We start from the raw sequence: 19,898 nt of genomic DNA on the forward strand, positions 1-19,898 counted from the left end.
GGGACCAACCACAGGCTAAAGTAGTCTATGGACCAATCGAGATCAGTGCAAAGCTCTTTCTTATTTTAAGCACCATCTCATCTCTCCAGAATGCTGTGTGACAGGATTTGAAGATAGAAGGTATAAATTTTAATTCCAGCTGGTATGACCTCAGGTAAGTGAAGGACCTCAGGTTTATCATACATAAAATAGAGGTGATAAATCCTCTCTCTCAGGAGCTTTGAAAATATTCACTATGACTCTGGAAGCCATTCTATTTACTGTATGTTGGCTGACTATGTTTACTTTTGTCATATTTCAAAACTGTCCTTTTAACAAATGTCCTCTTGCTCCCTGGAGTTCTGACTGGTGAATATGTAGGAATTTCCAGCCATACTTCAGTTCTATCCCTCTGGACTAGTGGCTGGGTGATTAATAAAGCACTGTGATTGAAAAAGGATCCACTTTACTGACAGGAGCAGTTTTTAAATGTTATTGCTTCAAGAGGACACATGACCCCAAGCATAAAACCACAGAGTAACCACAAACAGGCCTTGATGAGCATAGGATCACTTCTCCCAGACACTGTGGTCCTTCCACCAGTCTTTAGTGTCTAAAAGACACAGCCATGAGGACAGCTGTGTGCAAAGGGGCCACTGACCTGGTAATATACAGTGACTTCAGAGTTGGCATCACCCCTGTTCAGAGCTCTCACTTTGCACAGGTGGTGGCCACTGGGTAGCTCCACCACCTGGAACTGCACAGGCATCTCCTGCTCCAGAGGCATGAAGTTCAACTTGCTGCAAAACAATCAGTATGGGTCACTGAGGCTGTGCCTTTATCCTCCTACTCCTGCTCCCAAAATCGAAAGTCAGGCCTTCTACATTGCCTTCTCAATTGCTTTGTTTATATAACTAACCTCAAATAAACCTACAAGAAGCATCTCCATTACGGATTTAGTAACAACTGAATTTTGGTCTCAAGGTCCTCTTGCTATTAAGAATACATAACTCCTAAAGAGAAAACTCGACCAATACTCACTCAACAACATATTTCAGGAAATCTGTAGATTCCTAGGAGGTGAAAGAGAAGAAAACAGCTATATCAGGCTCTACTGACATTAATTTCACCCCAAACCAACTAATACCAATGTTCTAAGTGCATGGGAAGCCTTGGAATGCATCAGGAAAGCAGATACAGTCTGTCACCCAAAATGCTGATCATTCATTCACTGGGTTTATCGTTCATTCACTGGGATTATCATTCACTGATTCAATACTGATTCGGTTTGTTGAATACTAAGTGGCTCTCAACTGAAGGGGCTCCTTTTCTGTTCTCCCTTAGTGCTCTGTTTACTGTCCACTGTGAAACTTTCTCCACTGGGGGATCAAACTTAGTTGTCTCGTTTACCCCATTAGGCTGTGTTTTAGAAACCTGGATCTATTAATATTAATACAGAGCCTGACATAGAGTGAGCAACAGAATATACCTGATACTAAGTGAATGATGTATATATACGTACATCCCTCAGCCCTCCCCAGCTCCCACTTTAATCTCTAAATTAAACTGTTTGTAGTTTCCACAATCGTCAACAAATGTAACCAATACCATGTATTTACCAAACCCATTAACTCAAAATTCGGTCCAATACCAGTAGTCTCTTTCACAAGAAAGTCTTGTTCAGCATTGAAAGGGCCAAGTTCCCTCCTAAACAGACTGTGACGACGCTGACCTGCCAAAACTACAGAGCTTCCCCTTTAGGGAAAAACTAACAGAATTCCAGAGCACAGAACAGCATTCATACCTGGCCTGTACCAACAGAACCCTGACACTCACTGTGCTTGTGACATTTCCTTGTACCAGGCCCTCAACAAAGAGCTGGGCTTTGAATTCTCTGACGAAGCTCAGCAGAGACTCAAGGGAAAGGCCATCCATCAAAGCACGATACTTATCAATCATAGACCAACGGGAATACTCCAGGATTAAAAGCCGAACGTCTCTATAGAGAGCAGGAAAAAAAAAAAGTCTTATTGTAAGAAATGAATCTTAAAGGTATAGGATTGGGTTAAGTTTCTATAGATGATGTGTTTCTTTAAAGTGACAATTTCTATCACTACTTAAGATAGGGCAACAATGTCATTAACCACCAAAAAGCATTTAAAACTGCATATAAGACTATTACATAGATTATTAGCTCATTGGTAAAACTTATCTGTTTCAATTGCAAAATAAAACATCTCACACAAGCTGCCAACTGAGTCACAAACCAATTTAATATTACTATTTTGATTTCAAATCTCACTAGCATTTATTCATTACTGGAAGTGACCATCATGCATATCTACAATGACAATACAGCATAACTGGCTCTAGGCAAGAATCAGACTAACTCCCTCCCACACAGTAAGCTATTTATTATTATTTTTTTAGTAAGCTGATTAAATATGGCCAAGTTACCTAACATTTGTGAACTCCATTTCATTTGTAAAACAAGGGAAATAAAAATGCCATACTATTATCAGTTTTGGTGAGAATTAAATACACTTAAAGTTCTTAGACCTAACACAAACCAAATCTTCAATAAACAAGTATTACTCTACCACATTTTAACAAAGTAGTATTCAGGAGTTATAGCATATATGGGGTTGTTTTTCATCGTATCAATAGTTCCAGACAACTCTCCTTTCCCATTTATATTTGGTTATTAGTTTTTATAACTTTTTGTGATCAGATTATCAGTCATTACATGTCTGATTCTTAACTACTCCCTCCCCTGCTTTCGAATTTTGGCCATTTATGGTCTCATTATATACTATGTCTAATGCAGGGTATTTATAGATGCCCAGCAAACAGGTCAAGTAGGGGCTTGCAAGCCATATGCATAAAGGGCTATATCTGTTCAGAGGGTACTTTTTCCCACTCCCACAAAGGCTCTACCTGCTGACAGAGCCTTTTTACCCCAAGAGTGTACTTTTTTCTGATTCACACAAAACACAAAAGGTAAGCTACCGCTGGCCCTGGATTAAAGAACAGGCTCTGGTGAAAGGCCCAAGACAATTGCCTATTAGCGGAGGGCTTAAGCATCAGCACACAGACTGTCCAGAAGTGTTTCTGCTCTCTTCTGCAACCTGACTGAATTCTGGATAGTTACAGTTGTCAGATAAATGACCTGTTAGGCAATTTAACTCAGCTACTTATTACAACATCCAATACAGTAAGCAATTTTGAGCTACAAGTCAGCAGTTTTTGAACTGTGTTTTACTTAGAAACTAGGAAAAAACACTCTTTTAACCTTTAGCCTCTAATTAAGTATACTAGACTGCTTGCAGTCCTCCTCACCGATAACTACTTACACTGAGTTTAGAAACTCTCTATGGGCTAGTTTCCTAAAACACAGCACAATTCTATCACATCTGAATTAGCACTGAAACAACAGCCTCATTCCCCACACTTAATTCCAAGGAAGGCAAATAGTTTTAGGCCTTCAAAATATAAGCTGATCCCATGTATACCCACTTGGCCAGAGTTTCAGGCTTGATGAGGATGTTAAAGTAGGTCTTCTTCAATTGCTCAGTTATCATTGTAAACACAGCTGGTGTGGAACTGAACTCCGCTAAGTAGTCAATAATAAGCTGAAACAGCAGCTAAGAAGAAAAGAAAGAAACACCTTAGGTGGAGAAACATGTAAATCCACTGATTTTTAGGGGGAAAATGTTTCCCATTGGTTTCTACCAGGGGTTCAGTATGATAAAATAGGCACTGTGTGGGACATAAGTACTAATGACTCAAAGAATCTTTTTTTTCCCTAACTCATGGCTACCCCATCTAGCTACGTGACTCATTTCTTTATTTTTGGCTGTGCTGGGTCTTCGCTGCTATGCAGGCTTTTCTCCAGTTGCAACGAGTGGGGACTACTCTCTCGCTATCGTGAGTCAGCTTCTCAGTGCAGTGGTTTCTCTTGCTGTGGAGCACAGAGCCGAGGATGCATGGGCTTCAGTAGTTGCAGCATGTGGGCTCAGCAGGTGCGTCTCCTGGGCTCTAAGCACAGGCTCAACAGTTGCAGCACACAAGCTCCGGGACACGTGGCATCTTCCCAGATCAAGGACTGAACCGGTGCTTCCTGCACTGGCAGGTAGATTCTTTCCCACTGGGCCACCAGAGAAGCCCCTCCCTCAAAGAATTTTTAGGAGCTAAAATTCTCAATAATTATGAAATCTAAGGAATAAAGTTTCTTTTTTGTAATTTTCAGAGGTATTTTAAAACATTTTTTCCTTCCAATTAAACTTAAAAATAATTTTATCGAGCGTCTCCACTGCCGCTAAATTTGATTTTAACTGGGAGAAGATAATTTAGGAAATAATGACTTTGTATCAACCTGTGCTATCCAGAAACATGTGGTGTCTTCTCCCTTAAAGTCTTTTATATGCTTCAAAAAGATTTATAGCTTTCTTTAGATAGGTTCTACACTTTTCTTTATTCTTACATATTTGATTATTGTTCTCAATATTATAGTGGCGTATTTTTTCCCATCCATTTCTAAGTGGTTATTGCACTATAGGAAAATGAGCCATTGATATACTGGTCTTATGATGAGTCACATCACAAATTATTTTTTAAATTCTAGTAGTATCTTGCAAAGAAAAATGATTTTTCTCTTCCAGGTGTTATTTTTTCACTTTAATATAGTAGCCAGAAACTCTAAAAATAATGTCAAGTAATAGACGTGATCGCGGGTATCCTTGGCTTGTTCCTAATTTTAACGTTCAGGACTTCATCAGTTAGTATAACATCTGCTATTGTACTTTTAATTAAGATTTTTATTGTGGTTAAGTGACCTCCCTCCATTCCTACTTATTAGGAATGACAACTAAAATTTATCAAATAATTTTGGGGGCGTTTATCACTACATTCACACAGTGTTTCTCAGCTGACTTTTGATATAATGACCTACGTTCATTATCACTATACTAACACAGTGTTTCTCAACTGACTTGGTTTATGATTTATAACAGCTTCGTAAAACTGAACAACCAACTCTTTGCTTTGCTGGCACTGGTCATGGTGAATTATTCTTTTTGTTATATTTGAACTTAACTTTCAAGTTTTTAGAATGCTTGACTCTGTATTTCATAGGTGTAAATGATCTCTACTTTTACATATGTATTTTTAGTATTTATATCAAGTTTTAATGTTACATTAGGGAAGCTTCATAAATGAAGAACCTCAAATACTATGGTCTGTATTTCTAAAATGCTCTCCAGGTAATTCCAAAATATACCTACCAAATGACAACTACTGTATTTGGCTTTAATATGTTTGGATTTTAAGCTACATTATATTTACGCTTTTGAAGGTTACTAAAATATTCCATGGCTCTCCTCCTAAGAAAAATTTTTGTTCCCAGGGGAGACTGACAGGTAAGAGGGTATAAAGGAGAAAACTATACTCTTCTCTAGGGTTTTTGGTAAGATATGGAGGCTATCACCTCCTAGAACAGGTCTAATTACTTCCAGGTCCTCTCCTCCAGATTTTTTCTTAGATGAACCCAATTCCCCAAATGTTAATATATGTTCTACCCAAAAAACCAACATATAAAATTTGTTGTTGGGTACATTATTTTACCTGGTACTTGGTATTTCTTCCTTTACTTATGAAGTACTGACAGATGATACTGAAACATATTCTTTACCAAAAGATAAATCACTAACAAGATATAAACTCTTTCTAAAGAGTCATAAACTTAGAAGGGAACAAGACACACACACTTGAAACAATGGAAAAGACTGTAAGAAGATGAAGAAAGAACATAGACATCTAAGTTCTACTCTTTGTCAGGGCATCAGGGAACATGTCAGGTGTTTTAAATCTGTCCTTGCACTATGGCATGAAATTACACTCAAAAAAGAAAACAAAGAAAGAGCTAGTCACTCAGTCGTGTCCAGCTCTTTGTGACCCCATGGACTGTAGTCCGCCAGGCTCCTCTGTCCATGGAATTCTCCAGGCCAGAATACTGGAATGGGTAGCATTTTCCTCCTCCAGGGGATCTCCCCAACCCAGGGACAGAATCTAGGTCTCCCACATTGCAGGCAGACTCTACTGTCTGGGCCACAAGGGCAGCCCAATTACACTCAAATAAGTCCTAAATACCAGTGTTGGCTGCAGAGAAATTGACAGCAAAGAGAAGTGTAATCAAGTCTGAAAGCACAGGCTGTGCTGTATCTATTACTAATGTATACAACACTAATAAATGTAATTAGTTGAAGAATATATGTTGTTCTTATATGTGGCCAAAGTCAGAATACCTGCCATCAGCCAAAAAAACCATAATGATCTCCAGGCCAGAATACTGGAGTGGGTAGCTGTTCCCTTCTCTAGGGAATCTGTCCCACCCAGGAACTGAACCAGGGTCTCTTGCATTGCAGGCAGATTCTTTACCAGCTGAGCTACCAGGGAAGCCCAATAAATGCAATTAATTAAAGAATATATGTTGCTCTTATATGTGGCCAAAGTTGGAATACCTGCCATCAGTCAAAAAAACCTAATGATCTACATAAATACATATTTCTTTTCATATACAGCACCTCATGCACAAACCTCTATGCTTGGTGCTATAGGCACAACAAACAAATATGAAATTTTAAAGTTGTCTGCAAAGAAATCAGAGCACTGTACTTACAGGTAGTTTGTGGTTGAATCCTTTCACTCGAATAATTAAACCATGTTCTCCAGCGACCAGCTTATACTCCAGCTGTGCGACATCTGCTTCATAAGCTGGTTCCGCAAGGTTATGGGTAAGGATATTGACAAAGATATCAAAGAGGACCACACTAAGAGTATAAAAATGCAAATAGCATCATTAACTGACAAGAAATAGACAAATTTCCTTCAACTTAGAGTAAGAAACTTAACTTTTATAAAGATGTTAATTCACTACTCCAGAAATGTAAACTCTATATACTAATTGAGCTCAAAGGTAAATACAGCTTACTAGGGCTCAGTTTCACAGGGGCATTACAGAACTCCCACCTTCAGCGGTGCTCCCCTATCTTTTTCATGTCATGCACAAATAGAATATGATAATATTTATATTGCACAATGGGATAAGTGTAAAATACATAAAAAACAACTGGCCCAAATGCTCTGGCTATCCCTGTGGCCTAGGTTTTCTGACCAACAAATTAAAAATCTGAGAGAAGAGAGGAGGGTCATGTCTTTTTTTTGGCCATGTGGCATGTGGAATCTTAGTTTCCCAACTAGGAATTGAACCAGAGACTGATGCATTGGAAATGCATAGTCTTAACCACTGGATGGCCGGGGAAGTCCCGTAATGCACTTTTTAAACTGGATATTAATAATGTTAGTGCTGTTTGTCAGTTTAAGGCTGGATTTTACAGGTTAAGGGGCAAAATAAAGGAAGAAATGTAGTAACATTTCCTGAGCACCTCCTATGATTCAGGTACATTTTCTGACCTCCCACAATACAGCTATCTACATAAATGTGTAAATAATTTGCTAAGAATGAAGTAAAATCAGACTCCTTGGCAGTCTCAAAATACAGGTCAACAGATCCACACTAGTCCTCATTATATACTGGAAGCTAACCCAAGCTCATCTTTAAGGAACTTTCTCAATCCAGTACAAATAAGTGCTGGAGACGGAGCAGCCACAATTCCATCTTAGTGATTCACACAGATAATTTGTTTTGGGCACATAAAAACCACATAAATGAGGAGCACAGCTCAAGTACTGACAAAGAGCATGATACAATGATTCAGAAATAAAAGTCTTTCAATAATTTATATATATATATGTATCTTTCAGGAAAGAGGACAATTTCTTACTTTGCTGCAGACTTCTGTATCAAAGGTGAGATCAGATGGAAACGTATATATGCTGAAAGAAAAAAAGACCCTACATAAGAAACTAATGGCCAGAGGCCTCAAATATTTAGTGAAAGTGAAAGTGAAGTCGCTCAGTCGTGTCCAACTCTTTGTGAGCCCACGGACTGTAGCCTACCAGGCTCCTCTGTCCATGGGATTTTCCAGGCAATAGGACTGGAGTGGATTGCCATTTCCTTCCCCAGGGGATCTTCCTGACCCAGGGATCAAACCCGGGTCTCCCGCATTGTAGACAGATGCTTTAATATTTAGTACATCTGTTATTTTCCCCCAATATGATGATGTTTTAAAAATTCTGAAATAAACCACTAATCCTTAAATCCTCATTATATTTTTATCCTTAAGCGTCCTGATAAAGTATATTTACCATTCCAAATAGTGTCCAGAAGGCACACTTTAATCTATAGGAAAATCACATATATAGACAGATATGCAGAGAGGCCTATGAATACTCTTTTCAATAGTCTTGGTCAGGAAAAATGCATATAGAATTAAATGCAAAATTCATTTAACTGAGAAAAAAAATCAAAAAATAATCTCATTTTATGCTTGAATCCTTATTTATCCCCTGGGATCTGTGGTGTAATTAAGACTTTCTGTGACAGCACAGAAGCACAGTATGGATCCGATAGGTCTTCAAGTAGAAGGGGAGAGGAAAGGAAGATGTGACAGACAAGAGGTAAAAGGCTGTGAGAAACTGGAGAAAGACTGGTTGTACTTATTTCACTATTTTTAAGGAGGGAAACATTTTACCTTTGGGGATTTTGAATTTGTTGTCTTTCTTATACCACAGGCAACCTTGTGGAGTATTCACAATTTTTACAGGGTATTCTGTCTCTGGACAATCAAAAGCCTTCAACATGAAATCCGTGGCTAACAAAAGCAAAAGGTAATAAATCAGTTATCACAACAGAATCTTCATCAATCTGTTCTTGGTTTCAGAACTCTAGGTAACTCTTTTTTGAGGCAAAAAACATGTCAAATTCAAATGTTAGAGTAAAATAAATTAGTAGAACAATACTAAAAAGAAAGTCCTCTTGGCCTTAAACTACATGAACTCTGAAAATCTGTAATTTCCCAAGAGCTGACCAATCTTAACTGTGAGAGGGACTTTTGGTCAAAATAATAGTACAGACCAATTTATGAATGCATTCTTGAATGAGAATGAATTTTACCAAATTTACATATTTTTGAAAGTTAACAAATAAAATTAACCATTTTTAAGTGAACAATTCGGGGGAATTAAGTATACTCACAATGTTGTGCAACTACCACTTCTTTCTAGTTGCAAAACATTTTCATCAACCCAATAGGAAACCCCTAAACCCACTAAGCAGTTGCTCCCCATTACCCACTCCCCACTGCCACTGGTGACCATCAACCTAAGTTCTGTGTCTGTATGGATTTACCTATTCTGGGTATTTCAGGTAAAAAGAATCATACACGTAACCCCTTGTGTCTGTCTTCTTTCATTTACCATGTTTTCAAGATTCATCCATACTGTAGCATATATCAGTACTTCATTTCTTTTTATGACAGAATAATACATCATTGTATGTATATGCCATAGTTTGTTTATCCATTCATTCATTATGAACACTAGTTGTTTCCACCCTTTGCCTTTCATGAATACTGCTGCTATCAACATGCATGTACATGCATTTGTTTGAATATCTGTTTTCTTTTGGGTATATACCTAGGAATAGAACTGCTGGGAAAAATGATATTCTGAGTAAATTATATTTGTCCTAGACCAGTGACTTCCTCACAGTTAGAACTGTTTTTTATTGTAAGCTAGTAGACAGGTTAACACACACATATACCTACCGGGAACAAAACTTCTGAAAATAATACGCTTTCTTTATTTAATGAAACATTTAGCTATTTTCCACTCTGATTTTTTTTTAACGCTTTCACAATTCATTACACTGGAAGGCAACCTGTAGTTTGAAAACTTCTAGAATAATCAGACAAGATAATGGCAACACCTAGAGGGACTGACGTGAAAGGATCAGCTATCATTGACCAGAAAAAGTCCCAGGATCTATGCTTATGTCCTCTTTCCTGCATTCACCAACTGAACAGTCCAGGACAAGCCACTTGGCTTTTTTGAGCTTCAGTTTTATCGTTCGGAAAAGTAAGAAAACTGTAATGCTCATCCCAGAGATGACTGGGAAACTCAAATATGAATTCAAAGGATACTTTGTAAAATACACTATACAGGTATTATTTAATATTAGTACATGGATGGATTATGTATAATGACTGATATTTCACTGACCTATGTACTTGTTTTCAGCTGGAAGATGAAGATCTGGATTCAATTCAAAATCACTCTTCCACAGTTCAGCCCAAGAGTTTTCAATATCTGTAGAGATAAAAGACAAACTGATCCAATAAAGAATGAAATGTTCAGAATTCTCATAGTAACAAACCAGTCAACAACTGGTCTTCACTAACCAATTCTTTTTTCTCAGGAAAACTGTAAGTGACATAACCAGAGTTTCCAAACTCTTGCTACTCAATGGGTGGTTTCATCAGCATTGTTATCACCTGGAAAATTTGTTAGAAACACAGAATCACAGACTCAACTCTAGAGTTACTGAATCACAATCCATATTTTAATAAGACCTCCAGGTGATACATATGCACACTAAAGTCTGGGGCACTTTTCTAAAATACAGCCAAAAATAGCCCCAGGCTACCAAGACAACAGGATTTTCTCACTAGCTAATATAGATATAAGCACTGCAGAAAACAATTTCCAGCAAAGTAACATAAATAATTTTCATTTCAAAGTAAACTTCTTAAAAAAAAAAAAAAAACATTTTCCCCACAGGAACTACCAGATAAACTATTAAGGAATAAAACCTCCCAGGTGACTCATATACCTAAATGTAGGACAATTTAAAAATATTTTACCTTCCATACTATACTGAGTCCCAAACCATTTCTCCTTGAGGTCACATTTTCCCTCATTAGCACCAGACAGTAGAACAAGATTTGCCTTTTGAGGAACTAGCTGATTAAGGGCTTCAGCAATGACCTAATTGGGGGCAAGGGGAAAGTGGAGGGGGGAGACACATACACAACAATTATAACTTCAATCTAATACATCTCTGTTAAAAAGGCAAAGCCACACTATGTTAGACACCCAAGATCCTAGCACCTTAATGCTCCTGAAACTGTCTATAGTCCATGACCACCCTAACTGACAAAACTTCATTAGTCTATCAGCAGCTTCAAATATCTTTCTTCAGAATGCTCCAACAGTTCTCATCTCAAATCCTACATAAGAGGACTAGCAGTGAAAAAAGCTACCATTTACTAAGCTTTTACTATGTGCCAGGTAGTATTTCATTTAATCCTAAAAATAACCCTTATTTTCCCTGGTTCAGGAAGGTCCCCTGGAGAAGGGAGTGATACTCATTCCAGTATTCTTGCCTGGATAGTTCCATGGACAGAGGAACCAGGTGGGCTACAGTCCACAGGGTTGCAAAGAGTCAGACACGATTGAGCAATTAATAGTTTCACTTTACTTTTCAGACCTATTTTATAGAAAGCACTCAGCCTCAAAGGTTAAAGTTTAAGTAATTTGCTCAGATTAAAGATTATATAATCAGCACAGAACAACACACCTAGAAGTGACAAGTGGAGTTCTAACCAACTTTGTACATAATTTCAAAAACTATGCTCTTAACTATTATGTATTATACTACTTCAAACACAAGAATCAATAAAATGATTCAATGTAGAGCCTCCTGCAATAATTCTTCAGCTATGACAAGAATTAAGCATAAGATTTTTGTGGGTTAGATTTGAAACCCTAACTACTACTTAAAAACATTTCTTTGAGAAAAAAACAACAAACAGTGGTTCAGAAAAAAATACTTGGACCCCCGGGCACAATCATCCCAGGGAAATGAGAAGAATATGTGGTTACTGCTTCTTCCTTTACCTTTCCCTATCTTCTTTAAAATTAGTAGTTTTATAATACCTACCATCATCAGAGTCTCTCACCTCAGTACTATTAACATTTTGGGCCAGATAATTTCTAGTTGTAGAGTGCCATCTCCTGCATTGTAAAATGTTCAGCAACAACTCTGGCTTCTACCCACTAGATGCCAAGATCACTCTCCAGCTGTGACAACTGAAATGTATCCTTTGTTTCTGTCGTTCAGTCACTAAGTCGTGTCCAACTCCTTGCAACCCCATGGACTGCAGCACATCAGGCTTCTTTGTCCTCCACTATCTCCTGGACTTTGCTCCAACTCATTCCACTGAGTCCGTGATGCTACCTAACCATCTCATCTTCTGCCAACCCTTTCTCCTCTTGCTTTCAATCTTTCCCAGCATCAGGGTCTTTTCCATTGAGTCAGTTCTTCATATCAGGTGGCCAAAGGACTGGAGCTTCAGCTTCAGCATCAGTACTTCCAATGAATATTCAGGGTTGATTTCCTTTAAGATTGACTGGTTTCATCTCCTTGCTGTCCAAGGGGCTTTCAAGAGTCTTTTCCAGCACCACAATTCAAAAACATAAATTCTTCTTGATGGTCCAACTCTCACATCCACATGACTACTGGAAAAAACATAGCTTTGACTTCCGTAAGTTGACTCTGTTGACAAAGTGATGTTTGCTTTTTAATATATTGTCTAGGTTTGTCATAGCTTTCCTTCCAAGAAGCAAGCATCTTTTTTGGCTGCAGTCACCGTCTGCAGTGATTTTGGAGCCCAAGAAAATAAAATCTGTCAACTGTTTCCACTTTTATCCCTTCTGTTTGCTATGAAATGATGGGACTGGAAGCCATGATCTTAATTTTTTTGAATATTGAGTTTTAAGCCAGCTTTTTCACTCCTCTTTCACCCTAATCAAGAGGATCTTTGGTTCCTCTTTGTTTTCTGCCATTAGAGTAGTATCATCTGCATATCTGAGGTTGCCAATATTTCTCCTGGCAATCCTGATTTCAGCTTGTGATTCAACCAGCCCAGCATGTCACATGATGTAGAAATTAAATAAGCAAGGTGACACTATACAGCCTAGTCATACTCATTTCCCAATTTTGAACCAGTCAGTTTTTCTATGTCTGGTTCTAAATGTTGCTTCTTGACCCGCATACAGGTTTCTCGGGAGACAGGTATGGTGGTCTGATATTCCCATCTCTTTAAGAATTTTACACTGTTTGTTGTGATCCACACAGTCAAAGGCTTTATTAACACAGTCTTCATGAAGCAGAAGTAGTTGTTTTTTTATAATTCCCTTGCTTTCTCTATGATCTAATGAACGTTGGCAATTTGATCTCTGGTTCCTCTGCCTTTTCTAAACCTAGTTTGTACATCTGGAAGTTCTCAGTTAATGTACAGCTGAAGTCTAGCTTGAAAGATTTTGAGCATCACTTTGCTAGCATGTGAAATGAGCAACTATACGGTAGTTTGAATATTCTTTTACACTGCCCTTCTTTGGGACTGGAATGAAAACTGACCTTTTCCAGTCGCATGGCCACTGCTTAGTTTTCCAAATTTGCTGGTATGTTGTGTGTAGCACTTTCACAGCATCATCTTTTAGGATCTGAAATAGCTGGAATTTCATCACCTCCACTAGCTTTGTTCATAGTGATGCTTCCTAAGGCCCACTTGACTTCACCCGCCAAGGATGTCAGGCTCTAGATGAGTGACCATACCATCTTGGTTATCCAGGTCATTAAGACCCATTTTGTATAGTTCTTCTGTGTATTCTTGCCACCTCTTCTTAATCTCTTCTGCTTCTTTCAGGTCCTTACCATTTCCGTCCTTTATCCTACCTCTCCTTACATGAAATGTTGCACTGGCACTGGTTATCTCCAATTTTCTTGAAGAGATCTCTAGTCTTATTCATCCTATAGTTTTCTTCTATTCCTTTGCATTGTTCATTTAAGAAGGTTTATTCTCTCCTTGTTGTTCTCCAGAACTCTGCATTCATTTTGGCTGCATTTTCCCCTTATTCCCTTGTCTTTCACTTTTCTTTCCTCAGCTCTTTGTAAAGCCTTTTCAGACAACCACTTTACCTTTTTGAATTTTTTTTCTTTTTCTTTGGCATGGTTTTGGTCACTGCCACCTATACCATGTTATGAACCTCCATCCATATTTCTTCAGTCACTCTGTCTACCAGATCTAGTCCCTTGAATCTATTAGTTACCTTCACCATATAATCATATGGGATTTGATTTAGGTCATAGCTGAATGGCCTGGCAGTTTTCCCTACTTTCTTCAATTTAAGCCGAATTTTGCAATAAGAAGCTCATGATTTGAGCCACAGTCAGCTCCAGGTCTTGTTTTTACTGACTATCTACAGCTTCTCCATCTTTAGCTGCAAAGAACATAAATCAATATGATTTTGGTACTGACCAATCTGGTGATATCCATGTGCAGAGTAGTCTTTGGGTTGTCAGAAAGGGTGTTACAATGACCAGTGTGCTTTCTTGACAAAACTTTGTTAGCCTTTGCCTTACTTCATTTTGTACTTCAAGGGCAAACTTTTCTGTTATTCTGGGTATCTCTTGACTCCCTACTTTTGCATTCCAATCCCCTGTGATGAAAAGGACATCTTTGGTGCTAATTTTAGAAGTGTTGTAAGTTTTCACAGAACTGGTCAGCTTCAGCTTCTTCGGCATCAGTGGCTGGAGCACAGACTGGGATTACTGTGATGCTGAATGGTTTTCCTTGTACCCAGGCAGTGACAAATATCCCATGGGGACAAAATCACCCCTGGTTGAAAACCTCTACCCCATATGGAGTGAAATGATTTATTTACCAGGACTAGTGGAGGAAAGACCCTGACCAACTATTTACGTGTAATATTTATTACACATAAGTCATATATTTTGAAATCAAGGATTCTTGTATTTCTCTTGTACATATTCTCAAAATGATTAAAATTATACAGAGTCTTCAACAGAATTAAAAGGCAAGCCAAGCAAGTTTATGTTTATCACCTAAAGCACATAATTCTTAGAAATGACTTTAATAGATGTTTCAACACTTGAAAAATAGTAAGAACAGTACCTAAGGAGAGAACTTGATTTTCTCATCATATTAAAGCATGGTCATATACAAGAATCATGAAAAATTATCCACAAAACTATTGATATTTCTTCAGTTAAAACAAAAACCTGACTGAACATAACCTAATTTTCTCCATTCTCATGTTCTTATGTACCTTTCTCCACTTTCCCACCCTCCTATTTCTCTAAAAATAAGGTTTAGATATGGAAACCTCCTTACTTCTGGCTTGTATTCAAAGAGAAGCTGATCTCCAGTGAGAAAGTCCTGTAGTGGGTACAGCTGCATGTTTTCACACATGTTTTCTACATACTCAACTGGATCTGTCTGTAAAGAGGTAAAATTATTTCACACCAGAAATCCTCATTACTATCCTTAATTTCCCACAAACTATAAATACTTAGCTCTTTTTTTAAACGATGAAACCAAAAGTTTCCCACAGACACAACCAAATATGATGGCAGCTTAAGGATTTGATGCTCAGAATTCTAACATAAATTAGCCAGAGAACACTTTAAGTAGCTTATCCTAACATCCCGCCACCCCCCCTCCCCACCCCGTCCTGAGCCCTACAACACACAAGGCTCTAATCATGTTACAGCATCTTCATGGGAGAAATTTTAACACTGGCCCAAATTTTAACAATGGGCACTGTGAAGTGCCCAAAGACAAGGTCTTCATCATTTAATCACTACAGCACTGTAACCAGAAACTATTTGTAAGCATGAATCAAAATCAAGGTAGAAATCAAATTTTGTCATTAAAGTCTTGATATAAATGGTAAATTAACTAGTATATTATCTCAATTTAAAACTGAACTAATGAGGGCAGTCCTAAGATGGCAGAGGTGTAGGACAAGGAGACCACTTTCTCCCCCACAAATTCATCAAAAGATCATTTGAACACTGAGCAAATACCACAAAACAACTTCTGAATGCTGTCGGAGGACACCAGGCACCCAGAAAGGCAGCCTATTGTCTTTGAGAGGAGGTAAGACAAAATATAAAAGATAAAGACAGACAAAAGAGTTAGGGACGGAGACTCATCCAGGAGGGAGTCGTAAAAGAGGAGAAGTTTCCAAACACCAGGAAACCCTCTCATTGGCAGGTCTCTGGGGAGTTTTGGAATCTCAGAGGGCAAAATAACAGGGAGGGAAAAAATAAATAAATAAAACCCACAGATTACATGCTTAACTGCAACTCCCAGTAGCCCAGATGCTCACGTCTGCCACCAGCAAGCAGGGGCTGAACAGGGAGGTGGGGGCTGCACTGCTTAGGGTAAGGACTGGGCCTGAATGCCATAAGGGCAATCTGAGGGAGCTAACATGAGATAGCAACCCAAACCAGGGAATAGCCAGAGAGAGACAAAGAAGGACACTACGTAATGATCAAAGGATCAATCCAAGAAGAAGATATAACAGTGATAAATATATATGCACTCAACAAAGGAGCACCGCAATATGTAAGGCAAATGCTAACAAGTATGAAAGGGGAAATTAACAGTAACACAATAATAGTGGGAGACTTTAATACCCCATTCACACCTATGGGTAGATATACAATAGACCAGTTAGATCTAATTGATATCTATAGGACATCTCACCCTAAAACAATGAATTTCACCTTTTTCTCAAGTGTACACAGAACTTCTCCAGGACAGATCACCACCTGGGCCATAAATCTAGCCCTGGTAAATTCAAAAAAACTGAAATCATCTCAAGCATCTTTTCTGATCATAATACAGTAAGATTAGGCAATGGCAACCCATTCCAGTACTCTTGCCTGGAAAATCCCTAGGATGGAGGAGCCTGGTAGGCTTCAGTCCATGGGGTCGCTAAGAGTCGGACACAACTGAAGTGACTTAACAGTAGCAGCAACGCAGTAAGATTAAATGTCAGTTCAGTTCAGTTGCTCAGTCGTGTCCGACTCTTTGCGACTCCATGAATCGCAGCACGCCAGGCCTCCCTGTCCATCACCAACTCCCGGAGTTCACTCAAACATATGGAGGCTAAACAACACACTTTTGAATAACCAACAAATCACAGAAGAAATTAAACCATGCATAGCAATGCATGTAAATGAAAACACAACAACCCAAAATCTATGCAATTCCATAAAAGCAGTGCTAAGGGGAAGGTTCATAGCAGTACAAGCCTACCTTAAGAAACAGGAGAGAAATCAAGTAAATAACCTAACTATACACCTAAAGCAACTAGAAAAAGAAGAAATGAAGCACCCCAGGGTTAGCAGAAGGAAAGAAATCATAAGAATTAGGGCAGAAATAAATACAAAAGAAACAAAGGAGACCATAGCCCAAATCAACAAAGTTAAAAGCTGTTTTTTTGAGAAGATAAATCAAATAGACATACCATTAGCCAGACTCATCAAGAGAAAAAGGGAGAAGAATCAAATCAACAAAATTAGAAATGAAAATGGAGAAATCACAACAGACAACACAAGAATACAAAGGATCATAAGAGACTACTATGAGCAACTATATGCCAAAAAAATGGATAACTTGGAAGAAATGGACAAATTCTTAGAAGAGTATAACTTTCCAAAACTGAACCAGGAAGAAACAGAAAATCTTAACAGACCCACCACAAGCACAGAAATTGAAACTGTAATCAGAAATCTTCCAACAAACAAAAGCCCAGGACCAGATGAATTCACAGCTGAATTCTACCAAAAATTTAGAGAAGAGCTAACACCTATCCTACTCAAACTCTTTCAGAAAATTGCAGAGGAAGGTAAACTGCCAAACTCATTCTATGAGGCTACCATCACCCTAATACCAAAACCAGACAAAGATGCCACAAAAAAAGAGAAAACTACAGGCCAATATCACTGATGAACATAGATGCAAAAATCCTTAACAAAATTCTAGCAAACAGAATCCAACAACATATATAAAAGATCGTACATCATGACCAAGTGGGCTTTATCCCAGGGATGCAAGGATTCTCCAATATTCACAAATCAATGTGATACACCACATCAACAAATTGAAAGATGAAAACCACATGATTATGTCAACAGATGTAGAGAAAGCCTTTGACAAAATTCAACATCCATTTATGATAAACACCCTCCAGAAAGCAGGAATAGAAGGAACATACCTCACCATAATAAAAGCCATTATGTGATTAACCTACAGCAAACATTATCCCCAATGGTGAAAAATTGAAAGCATTTCCCCTAAAGTCAGGAACAAGACTCTCTCCACTATTATTCAACATAGTTTTGGAAGTTTTGGCCACAGCAATCAGAGAAGAAAAAGAAATAAAAGGAATCCAGATTGGAAAAGAAGAAGTAAAATTCTCATTGTTTGCAGATGACATGATCCTCTACATAGAAAACCCTAAAGACTCCAGCAGAAAATTATCAGAGCTAATCAATGAATATAGTAAAGTTGTAGGATGTAAAATTAATACATAGAAATCCCTTGCATTCCTATACACTAACAATAAGAAAACAGAAAGAGGAAACAATTGCATTCACCACTGCAACAAAAAGAATAAATACTTAGGAATAAATCTACCTAAAGAAACAAAAGACCTATATATAGAAAACTGGTGAAAGGAATAAAAGATGACACAAATAGATAAAGAAATATACCGTGTTCACGGATAGGAAGAATCAATATAGTGACAATGAGTATACTACCCAAAGCAATCTATAGATTCAATGCAATCCTTATCAAGCTACCAATGGTATTTTTCAGAGAACTAGAACAAATAATTTCACAATTTGTATGGAAATACAAAAAACCTCAAATAGGCAAAGCAATCTTAAGAAAGAAGAATGGAATTGGAGGAATCAACCTGCCTGACTTCAGGCTATACTACAAAGCAACAGTCATGAAGACAGTATGGTACTGGCACAAAGACAGAAACATAGATCAATGGAACAAAACAGAAAGCCCAGAGATAAATCCACGCACCTATGGACACCTTATCTTTGACAAAGGAGGCAAGAATATAGAATGGAGAAAAGACAATCTCTTTAACAAGTGGTGCTGGGAAAACTGGTCAACCACTTGTAAAAGAATGAAACTAGGATACTTTCTTGGAGAAGGCAATGGCACCCCACTCCAGTACTCTTGCCTGGAAAATCCCATGGATGGAGGAGCCTCGTAGGCTATAGTCCACGGGGTCGCTAAGAGTTGGACACGACTGAGCGACTTCACTTTCACTTTTCACTTTCATGCATTGGAGAAGGAAATGGCAACCCACTCCAGTATTCTTGCCTACAGAATCCCAGGGATGGGGGGGCCTGGTGGGCTGCCATCTATGGGGTCGCACAGAGTCAGACACGACTGAAGCAACTTAGCAGCAGCAGCAGCAGCAGGACACTTTCTAACACCATACACAAAAATAAACTCAAAATGGATCAAAGATCTAAATTTAAGACCAGAAACTATAAAACTCCTAGAGGAAAACATAGGCAAAACACTCTCTGATGTAAATCATAGCAGGATCATCTATGATCCACCTTCCAGAGTAATGGAAATAAAGCAAAAATAAACAAATGGGACCTAATTAAACTTAAAAGCTTTTGCACAACGAAGGAAACTATAAGCAAGGTAAAAAGACAGCCTTCAGAATGGGAGAAAATAATAACAAATGAAGCAACTGACATAGAATTAATCTCAAAAATATACAAGCAACTCATGCAGCTCAATTCCAGAAAAATAAGTGACCCAATCAAAAAATGGGCCAAAGAACTAAGCAGACATTTCTCCAAAGAAGGCATACAGATGGCTAACAAACACATGAAAAGATGCTCAACATCACTCATCAGAGAAATGCAAATCAAAACCACAATGAGGTACCATCTCACACCGGTCAGAATGGCTGCTATCCAAAAGTCTACAAACAATAAATGCTGGAGAGGGTGCAGAGAAAAAGGAACCCTCTTACACTGTTGGTGGGAATGCAAACTAGTACAGCCACTATGGACAACATTGTGGAGATTCCTTAAAAAA

General features: G+C 38.2%; 1 protein-coding gene across 2 annotated transcripts in view; it reads right to left on the reverse strand.

Annotated features, from left to right (window-relative positions):
* Nucleotides 1-19,898, reverse strand: part of NRDC (nardilysin convertase) — a 113,180-nt gene that overhangs the window by 4,391 nt on the left and 88,891 nt on the right. For both annotated transcript variants that reach the window (XM_005678436.3, XM_013962833.2), the window contains 10 exons: nucleotides 15,135-15,239; nucleotides 10,800-10,923; nucleotides 10,159-10,245; nucleotides 8,631-8,750; nucleotides 7,821-7,872; nucleotides 6,656-6,806; nucleotides 3,496-3,623; nucleotides 1,816-1,978; nucleotides 1,021-1,052; nucleotides 641-779 (listed from right to left, as the gene is read on the reverse strand). In XM_005678436.3, the coding sequence (XP_005678493.2) occupies nucleotides 641-779; nucleotides 1,021-1,052; nucleotides 1,816-1,978; nucleotides 3,496-3,623; nucleotides 6,656-6,806; nucleotides 7,821-7,872; nucleotides 8,631-8,750; nucleotides 10,159-10,245; nucleotides 10,800-10,923; nucleotides 15,135-15,239 (1,101 nt within the window). The remainder of the gene's footprint in view (nucleotides 1-640; nucleotides 780-1,020; nucleotides 1,053-1,815; nucleotides 1,979-3,495; nucleotides 3,624-6,655; nucleotides 6,807-7,820; nucleotides 7,873-8,630; nucleotides 8,751-10,158; nucleotides 10,246-10,799; nucleotides 10,924-15,134; nucleotides 15,240-19,898) is intronic.

This window comes from Capra hircus, chromosome 3, assembly GCF_001704415.2.
Source record: "Capra hircus breed San Clemente chromosome 3, ASM170441v1, whole genome shotgun sequence".
NCBI classification, from domain to species: Eukaryota; Metazoa; Chordata; class Mammalia; order Artiodactyla; family Bovidae; genus Capra; species Capra hircus.